This window comes from Cebus imitator, unplaced genomic scaffold (genome assembly GCF_001604975.1).
Source record: "Cebus imitator isolate Cc_AM_T3 unplaced genomic scaffold, Cebus_imitator-1.0 Scaffold263, whole genome shotgun sequence".
Classification (NCBI taxonomy): Eukaryota; Metazoa; Chordata; class Mammalia; order Primates; family Cebidae; genus Cebus; species Cebus imitator.
Window position 1 is genome coordinate 3,129,637 of NW_016107578.1, and position 10,196 is coordinate 3,139,832.

Sequence of the window (10,196 nt, forward strand, 5' to 3'; positions counted from 1 at the left end):
TGAGACAGGGTCTCAGTCTGTCACCAAGGGTGGAGTGCAGGGATATGATCCCAGCTCACTGCTGCTTCAAATTCCTAGGCTCAAACAATCCTCCCACCTCAGCCTCCTGAGTAGCTGGGGTTACAGGCACACACCACCACCCCTGGCTAATTTATTTTTATTTTTTTGTAGAGACATGGTCTTATTATGTTACCCAGGCTGGAGTACAGAAGTGTGATCACAGCTCACTTCTACTTTGAATTTCTGGGCCCAAGCGATCTTCCCACCTCAGCTTCCTAAGTAGCTGGGACTACAGGGGTGTGGCACCATGCCAAGCTAATTTTTATTTTTTATTTTTGAGATGGAGCCTCATTCTGTCATCCAGGCTGGAGTGCAGTGGTGAGATCTCTGCTCACTGCAATCTCTACCTCCTGGGTTCAAGCAATTCTCCTGCCTCAGCCTCTCAAGTAGCTGGGATTACAGGCATGTGCCACCATGCCTGGCTAATTTTTGTATTTTTCATAGATACTGGGTTTTACCATGTTGGCCAGGCTGTATCTCAAACTCCTGAACTCAAGTGACCTGCCTGCCTCCACTTCCCAAAATGCTGGGATTACAGACATGAACCACCATGTGTCCAGCCCAAGCTAATTTAAAAAAAAAGTTTTTTGTAGAGACAGGGCCTCACTCTGTCATCTAGGCTGGTCTTGAATGCCTGGCCTCAAGTGATCCTCACACCTCAGCCTCCCAAAGTGCTGGGATTACAGGCATCAGCCACCATGCCTGGCCTCCATAACTATTTTTGAATGAACAAATGGGGCTCATAAGACCTCCTACAAGGAGATGTTGTTCCAATTAAGTGAGAAAAAGCACCTAGCATATAGTACACGCTCATTAAATAGTGGCATTTTCATTAATTCACTCACTCATCCATCCATTCATTCAACAATTACTTGTTGAACTCCTACTGGGTGTGTGTGTGGGTTTGTTGTTGTTGTTTTTTTTTTGACAGAGTTTCAATCTTGTTGCCCAGGCTAGGGTGCAATGGCTCAATCTCTGCTCACTGTAACCTCTACCTCCTGGGTTCAAGCAATTCTCCTGTCTCAGCCTCCTGAGTAGCTGGGATTACAGGCTCCATGTTAATTTTTGTATTTTTAGTAGAGATGGGGTTTCACCATGTTGGCCATGCTGGTCTTGAACTCCTGATCTCAAGTGATTCACCTGCCTCGGCCTCTCAAAGTGTTGGGATTACAGGAATGAGACATCACCCTCAGCCAGGAAAGACTTTTGATTGTCCCAACTGGAGGGAGAGGGGTTGCTATTGGCATTGGGTGGGTCTAGAGGCCAGGGATGCCAGTCAACATCCTACAATGCATAGGAGAGGCCCCCATGATAGAAAATGATTGGGTCTCAAATAGGTCCACAGGGTTGAGTCTATGAAACCTGCCCACCAGCAGCAAAGAGCAAACTAATGGCATACAAATCACTCTGGATTCTCGTTCAAATGCAGATTCTGTTTCAGTCCATCTGGGATAGGACCTGGGATTTGGTATTAAAAGTTCCCAGGTGGGCCAGGAGCAGTGGGTCATACCTGTAATCCCAGCACTTTGGGAGGCCGAGGTGGGAGAATCGCTTGATTTCGGGATTTTGAGACCAGCCCGGGCAACATGGTGAAACCCTGTCTTTACAAAAAACTATCCAGGTGTGGTGGCACATGCCTGTAGTCGCAGCTACTTGGGAGGCTAAGGTGGGGAGATCACTTAAGACTGGGAGACAGAGGGTACAGCAAGCTGAGATTGCACGACTGCAATCCAGCCTGGGTGACAGAGCCAGGCCCTGTCATCATAAAACGGTCCCAGGTGGGCTAGCCATGGTGGCTTATGCCTGTAATCCCAGCACTTTTGGAGGCTGAGGTGAGAGGATACCACGAGCTCAGAAGTTTGAGACCAGCCTGGGCAACATAGCAAGACCCTGTCTCTATAAACAAACAAACAAAATTAAACATTAGCAGGGTGTAGTTACATATGCCTGTAGTCCCATCTACTTGGGAGGCTGAGGTGGGAGGATTGCTCGAGCTCAGAATTTCAAGGCTACAGTGAGCTATGATCACACCACTGTACTCCAGCCTGGACCAGAGAGAGAGAGAGAGAGAGAGAAAGAGGGAGAGAGAGGGAGATGGACATCTTGTCTCTAAAATAAAAATAATTTTTTAAAAAGTTCCCAGGTGACAGGCTGGGTGCGGTGGCTCACACCTGTAATACCAGCACCTTGGGAGGCCGAGACAGGAAGATCACCTCAGGTCAGGGGTTCGAGACCAGACTGGCCAACATGGTAAAACCCTGTTTCTACTAAAAATACAAAAATTAGCAGGGTGTGGTGGCGGGCGCCTGTAATCCCAGCTACTTGGAAGGCTGAGGCAGGAGAATCGCTTAAATCCGGGAGGTAGAAGTTGCAGTGAACTATGATTGCGCCACTGCACTCCAGCCTCGGTGACAGAGCAAAACTCCATCTCGGAAAAAAAAAAAAAAAAAAGAAGTTCCCAGACGAAGGCAATGCTCTAAGTTAGTGGGTCACAGGGACAACTGAGATCTTGGATGACCCCAAATCAGAGTTTAAAGACCTCAGGATTTTTCTGAGAAGCAAAGCAAAAGCAGGAACAGAAACAAATGGGGAATGATAAGGAACCAGTGATCACAGTAAGAAGTGCATGGTTCAGCTCAGCCTGGGGCTGTTCAAGCAAAGGAACCCCAGAGCAGGCTCCCGGCCCCTGCTCTGTGCAGCCTTGGTTCTAGACCTCCGGCTTAACTCTTCCAACTTTCAACATCCTACCTGCCCCTTGAATCTGATGCCTAAGAAAGACTAAGCAAGCCTCATCCCCCACAGAAGAGAACACGATGCCAAGAAAAAGAGAGAGTCACCTGCTGTCCCAAATTAAGGACTTCAACGCACTGACATTGTTGGTGCACTGAAGATTTGGCAAAGGCTGGGTGCGGTGGCTCACACCTGTAATTCCAGCACTTTGGGAGGCTGAGGCAGGAGGAGTCATCCAATTTGGGGTCATCCAAGGTGTCATGTGTCCATGTGACCCACTGACTTAGAGCATCACCTCATCTGGGAAATTCTTTTTTTTTGATTTGGAGTCTCGCTCTGTCACCCAGGCTGGAGTGCAGTGGTGCAACTACAGCTCACTACAACCTCCACCTCCTGGGTTCAAGTGATTCTCCTGCCTCAGTGTCCTGAGCAACTGGGATTACAGGCGCCCACCAGTGCACCCAGCTAATGGCTTGAGTCCAGGAGTTTGAAAGGAGCCTGGGCAATATAGTGAGACTTTGTCTCTACAAAAATAAGTTAAAAAATAAGCTAAGCATGGCAGTGCACATCAGTAGACCCAGCTACTTGGGAGAAGGAGGTGGGTGGATTGCTTGAGCCCAGAAGGCAGAGGCTGCAGTGAGCTGAGATCACACCATTGCATTCCAGCCTGGGCAACAGAGTGAGATCCTGTCTCAAATAAAAAAAAAAAAAGAAAGAAAGAAAGAAAAAGGTTTTGCAAAAAGCTCATGTCAGCCTCTGCTGAGGACAGCTCATAGGTCACAGAGCTGGATGGGGATTGCCTAACAGAGGAAAAGCTCAAAGAGGAACATCCTTGACACCAGGAGTCACCAACAGCCACCTCCAGCTCCATAGCCAGCAATGACAGTTCAGAAAGAGGTGGAAAGGAGAAAGAAGGAAAATACCCACGTCTGGAGCAGGTAAAGCCAACAAATGCAACACCTGCAGATCATGTTGCTCAGAGGCGCTTGCCCCAGGTGTGGAGATGCTGCTCTCACTGCATGGTCTAAGCCCATCCTAGTATCTGTTTGCCCATCTCATTCACCCATTGTTTCTCACCTGGAGGCAATTCTGCCCCCCAGGAGACGTTTAGCCATGTCTGGAGACATTTTTGGTTGTTGCAACCGGAGGCAGGAGGATGGAGGCCAGGGGTGTTACTAAATATCCCACAATGCACAGGACAGCCCCTTAGAACAAACAAGTACCTGGCCCCAAATGTTGACAGTGCTGCGAACTAGCCCCAGTTCTGCCAGCCACTGACTGCAGTTTGGACTCTTGCTACAAACAGCACACACGTCTTTTCTAACATGCGGTCGCCACCATGTCCTCCTCGAGTGGAGCTCATTTGCAAAAAGACCAAGTTCTAAATCCCAGCAACGACCTGAGCCATCTCTTTCTGGGAGTCTCTTGAATCCATACTCTTTCTTGAGTAGAGACCCTTCAACTCACAACCCCACAACCACCAAGGGCCCCAAGAAGCAGAAAACTGGCCTGCTATGGATAAAATTGTATCCTGCCCCTCACCAAATTCATATGTTGCAATCCTACTTCCCCACTTCTGTCCTTTCGGATGTGACCTTATTTGTAAACTGAATCTTTGCAGATGTAAATAAGCTAAGCTGAGGCCACACGAGTCTGGTGAGCCCCTAATCCAATATGACTGGTATCCTCATAGAAAGGGGAAATTGGGACCTGGGGCCATGTGAGGCTAAGAGATGACCAGAAGCCAGGAGAGATGCCCGGAATGGATCATTTCCTGGCACCTGCATATGGAGCTCAGCTTTGATCTCAGACTTTCATCCTCCAGAACTGCAGGGCAATATATCTCTGATGGTTAAGCCACCTGGTACATGGTGCTTTGTCAAGACAGCCCTGGCAAACTCATACATGGCTCGAGTCCAGATGCTGCAGGAGAATTCCTGCAATGGCGAGGCTGTTGCCCGTTCCAAGTTACCCCAAGAGCCCCTGTGCCCAGGGACCCATCCCTGGTTCTCTCCAGGGAGCCGCTCAGCAGAGGGCGAAACAGAACGGGGATGCAGACATGAAAAGAGGCCAGAGGAGTATGATTGAGAGGACATGAAGAAGAGAAAGTGGCTGCCATCTAGGACGATGGATTGGGCCATCAGACTTACCTGAGCTCAGGAAGGGTTTGCCACACAGGGGGCAGCTGGAAGGGCCGGAGAATGTCCCTTGTACCAGCTGGTGCCCATTTACACACTCCCGCCTCTCTCGGGCATCCTGGCCCTTCTCCTTTAGATTTGCTGGGCTCTTTGCCTGGATGGGACAGAGGTGGGTCTCAGGGTGCTATGATACCCTCTGCAGGGGCTGGCCCTCTCTCTCTCTCTCTTTTTTTTTTTTTTTTTTAAGATCCAGCTGGAGTGCAGTGGTGCAATCTTGGCTCACTGCAACCTCTGCCTCCTGGGTTCAAGCCACTCTCCTGCCTCAGCCTCCCAAGTAGCTGGGATTACAGATGCCCACCACCACGCCCATCTAATTTTTGTATTTTTAGTAGAGACAAGGTTTCACCATGTTGGCCAGGCTGGTCTTGAACTCCTGACCTCAGGTGAACCACCCACCTTAGACTCCCAGAGTGCTGGGATTACAGGCGTGAACAACCGCGCCTGGCTGGGGTTGGCCCTCTTAGGTACTGGGCCCTCAGCCCACAGCCAGCTCCAATCACAGGGCTCCTGGGCTAAGGGCAGCGTGCCGAGCTGGGGAAGGCAGAGGGGGCCCCCGTGGCTCAGCTTCCGTTACCTTCTCCTTCTGCCTGGTCACTCGACTGCGGAGATAGCTCAGCCTACGCTTCACACTAGTACTCTTGTCACTCTTCTCATTCTTGCCAGCACTGTCCTCGCTCCTGGGGGATGAGAGGGAAGGTCCATCAGAGGGGGCCAGGGGCCATTCTGAGGCAACCCTGTGCATTACTCCAGGAATCCACCTGGACTCTGTCTCCCTGTGGCCCCCTGGTCCTCCTTACCCCTTCCCTAAGTCCTTGACTTCCTCCTCTCCTCCCTCCTTCCCTCTCTTACTTATTGTGGGAAGTAGAAAAAGTTTCTTTTTAACGTTTCCTTTCTTGTTAAAAAATAAGTGTGCTAATAAGTTTGTGAAGCCCTATCCTATGTAGCTGTTAGACACGCCATGCTTACAGGCACGTAGTACATTCTATGTCCTTGAAGTTTAACCAAAACATCTGTGCTGGACGTGCTCACAGGCATGTCCCGGCTCTCTATTGTTTTACCTGTTAGAAAAGTCTTAAGTTGTTAGCCAGTAGGGTTTTACTTTAAATGGTGAGGTCTGGCTCCAGCCAACAGAAATCAGACACAGCGGTAAGGACAACCCCAAATGCGTCAGGAATAAATGTGTGTGTTTTCCTTTGTTCATTGTACTCTCGTGGCACAGTGGTTAGCAAGGGTACCCTTCCTACAGTCCAGGAAGTAAAAACTGCATTGCTGAAAAATCCTTTGTTCAGTGCTAATTTTTCTTTTCTTTTTTTTTTTTGAGATGGAGCTTTCGCTCTTGTTGCCCAGGCTGGAGTGCAATGGCACAGTCACGGCTCACTACAATCTCCGCCTCCTGGGTACAAGCAATTCTCCTGCCTCAGCCTCCTGAGTAGCTGGGATTACAGGCATGAGCTGCTGCACCCAGCCTCAGTGCTAATTTTTCTTTGCGGCACCAAGCATCTATTTCCAACATCTATTTCCAACACTTATTCACTCAGCAAACATGAATGAATGTTTGCAAAGTTCTGGGAGCTTTGGGGACTGGGTTTGCAGAGGGAAATGCAACATGATCTCAGGTTTAGGTCCCTCCATGCCTGGCCTGGGAATCTCGGCTCTGCTCACTGCTGATTTTCCCCTCTAATTCATGTCCCCAACCCCCAACTGGTATCTAATTGGCATTTATTTATGTATTTAGTTAGTGATTTTGAGACAGAGTCTCACTCTGTCACCCAGGCTGGAGTGCAGCTGTGTAATCTCAGCTAACTGCGACCTCTGCCTCCCAGGTTCAAGTGATTCTCATGCCTCAGCCTCCCGAGTAGCTGGGACTACAGGTGCCCAGCTAATTTTTTTTTTTTTTTTTTTTTATTTTTAGTAGAGACAGGGTTTCACCATGTTGGCCAGGCTGGTCTTGAACTCCTGACATCAGGTGATCCATTCACCTCAGCCTCCCAAAGTGCTGGGATTACAGGCATGAGCCACTGCACCTGGCCCTAATTGGTTTTTAAATCCTGATGGTTCTTCTCTCTCCTCCCCCACCCCCAACTCCATCCCCAGGTCACTGGCATGGCTTCCTGGATTTCGGGCACACCCTCATTTAATAAATGTTAGGTCAGTGACATACAAGGCAGACATGATTCCTGCTGTGCTAGGATCTATTTCCTGGGCAGAGATGCCATTCCTCCAGTCTATGCCCCCTGATCCCAGTCTGAGTGGCTTCTGGAACTTTGTAAATATCTGTGTTTGTTGAATGAATGAATGAGAGAGGGAGGGAGGAAAGGAAGGAGAGAGAGAGTCCAGGACCTCCAGCACTGCCCGTGGCCTTTATCCTGTCCCCATCCTATCACCAGAACTGATGATGCCAGAAGACCCTACTTTTTTTTTAAGACAGACTTTTACTCTGTCACCCAGGCTGGAGTGCAGTGGCGCAATCTTGGCTCACTGCAGCCTTTGCCTCTAAAGTTCAAGTGATTCTCCTGCCTCAGTCTCCTGAGTAGCTGGGATTACAGGCATCTGCCACCATGCCTGGCTAATTTTTGTATTTTTACTAGAGATTGGGTTTCACCATGTTGGCCAGGATGGTCTTGAATTCCTGACCTTAGACAATCCTCCCCCACTGCCCACAGTCTCCCAAAGGGCTGGGATTATAAGCATGAACCACCATATCCAGCCCCCACTGCTCTTCAGGATAAAGTCTGAGCTCCTTCGTGTCACTGAGGTGGTCTGGTCTCTGCTGATTTCTCCCCTCTTCCCTCCTCCCAGCCCCAGTCCAATGTCATTCTCTAAGCCTTCTAGTTCCATTTTGTTTCTTTCATCCTCATCTGCACAAACTGGCAAACTCCTACTCTTCTGTCAGAACTCTGCTTACATTGTCACCTCCTCCAGGAAGTCTTCCTCTGTCCTCTCAGAGTACATGAGAGCCTCACCCCTCCCTTCCCTGACAGCTCCCACCATTGCCCTGATGAGGGCTCCTGCTCCTACCCCCAGCAAGGGGGACTGGCCCAGAGAGGACGCTCCGTAAACACTTGTTGGAATCCAAGGCTGCCCTCCCCTGCAGTTCTCACTTGCAGCAGGTCTGTGTACTTACTCCGACAGGAACTCAAACCAGGTCAGGCTCGAGTGGGCTCCGCCGGGGCTGGCTGACATGTAAGCCCTCTGCCGGGCCCTGCGGGATCAGAGGGGACAGATACCTGGGTCAGCAGCCTGCTCTCCCACTCACCAACGCAGTGCTGCTAAACACAGGCGTGCTCCAGGTGCCCCATCTAAAAGCCCACCCATCCTTGACACTCTGGGACATTATGACAGGTTTTCCAGCAGAGGGCAGTAATGTGTGTCGGCTGAACAAAATCAGTGTATCAGGAAGTTTTGTTTTTGTTTTTTTTGAATCGAGATGGGGTCTTGCTCTGTTGCCCAGGCTGGAGTCTTGCTCTCCTACCTCAGCCCCCCGAGTAGCTGAATTATAGGTACGTGCCACCATGCCTGGCTAATTTTTGTATTTTTAGTAGAGACAAGGTGATTGCAAAGTGAGCTATGCAATCATAGCTCACTGCAGCCTCAATCTCTTGGGCTTGAGCGATCCTCCTGCCTCAGTCTCCTGAGTAGCTGGGACTATAGGCAGGTGCCACCATGCCTGGCTAATTTTTATTTTTATTTTATTTTATATTTATTTATTTTGAGATGGAGTTTCACTCTTATTGCCCAGGCTGGGGTGCAATGGTGCGATCTCAGCTCACCACATCCCCCACCTCCTGGGTTCAAGTGTTTCTCCTGCCTCAGCCTTACAAGTATCTGGGATTATAGGCATGCACCACCAGGTCTGGCTCCTTTTTCTTTCTTACTTTTTTTTTAACCAATTACTTAAATCTTACACAATTTCTTTCTTTTATTTATTTTTCTGAGATGGAGTCTCATTCTGTTGCCCTGGCTGGAGTGCAGTGGCATGATTTCGCTCGCTGCAACCTCCGCCTCCCAAGTTTAAGCGAGTCTCCTGCCTCAGTCTCCTGAGTAGCTGGATTACAGCACCCGCCGTTACACCCAGCTAATTTTTTGTATTTTTAGTAGAGATGCGGGGTTTCACCAAGTTGGCCAGGCTGGTCTCGAACGCCTGACCTCAGGCGTTGATTCACCTGCCTCAGCCTCCCAAAGTGCTGGGATTACAGGCATGAGCTACCATGTCTGGCCACAAACTGTTGTCGTTGTTGTTTTTAATTAATTTAAATTTTAAAAATATTAATTTTAAAAAAATAAAGGGCCTTGCTCTGTCGCCCAGGCAGGTGTGCAGTGGCATGATCACGGCTCACGGCAGCCTTCACTGCCTGGGTTCGTCATTCTCCCGTGTAAAACCCCGTCACCTCCCAGAGTAGCCAGGACTACAGATATGTGCCACCATGACCAGCTAATTAAAAACAAATTTATAGAGACAGAGTCTCACTCTGTTGCCCAGGCTGGTCTCAAACTCCTGGGCTCAAACAATCCTCCCACCTCAGCCTCCCAAACTTCTGGGATTACAGGCACGAGCCACCTCACCCAGCAAATTTTTAATTATTGTTTGTAGAGATAGATCTTGCTGTGTTTCCCAAGATGGTCTCAAAGTCCCGGCCTCCAAATAATGCTCCCACCTTGGCCTCCCAAAGTGTTGGGATTACAGTGGTGTGAGCCACTGCACCTGCTACAGGAAGAGTTTGTAACAGATGGCAGTGTCCTAGGCAGGTGGCACGTTTATCTGTTTGCTCCAGGGGACCCCTGCGTCGGTGGCAGCCTGCTCCTCTCCAGCTCTTGTCTTCTATCTCCCCCCTCCTCTCCTGCCCCATTTTTCTTCCCTTGAACCCAGCCTTCTCTGTTTTCTTTTCTTTTCTTTTTTGAGACAGTCTCACTGTGTTGCCCAGGCTGGAGTGCAATGGCATGATCTTGGCTCATCACAACCTCTGCCTCCTGGGTTCAAGTGATTCTCCTGCCTCAGCCTCCCGAGTAGCTGAATTATAGGTACGTGCCACCATGCCTGGCTAATTTTTGTATTTTTAGTAGAGACAAGGTTTCTCCATGTTGGTCAGGCTGGTCTCGAACTCCCAACCTCAGGTGATCTACCCACCTTGGCCCCTTAAAGTGCTGGGATTACAGGCGTGAATGCCGCACCTGGCCCTTTTTTTCTTTTCTTTTCTTTTTTTTTTTTTT

General features: G+C 49.4%; 1 protein-coding gene across 3 annotated transcripts in view; it reads right to left on the bottom strand.

The window, feature by feature from the left end:
• ARHGEF18 (Rho/Rac guanine nucleotide exchange factor 18) overlaps positions 1-10,196 on the bottom strand; it is a 117,392-nt gene that overhangs the window by 84,680 nt on the left and 22,516 nt on the right. For all 3 annotated transcript variants that reach the window (XM_017500178.2, XM_017500176.2, XM_037728377.1), the window contains 3 exons: positions 8,113-8,190; positions 5,563-5,665; positions 4,941-5,082 (listed from right to left, as the gene is read on the bottom strand). In XM_017500178.2, coding sequence (XP_017355667.1) covers positions 4,941-5,082; positions 5,563-5,665; positions 8,113-8,190 — 323 coding nt within the window. The remainder of the gene's footprint in view (positions 1-4,940; positions 5,083-5,562; positions 5,666-8,112; positions 8,191-10,196) is intronic.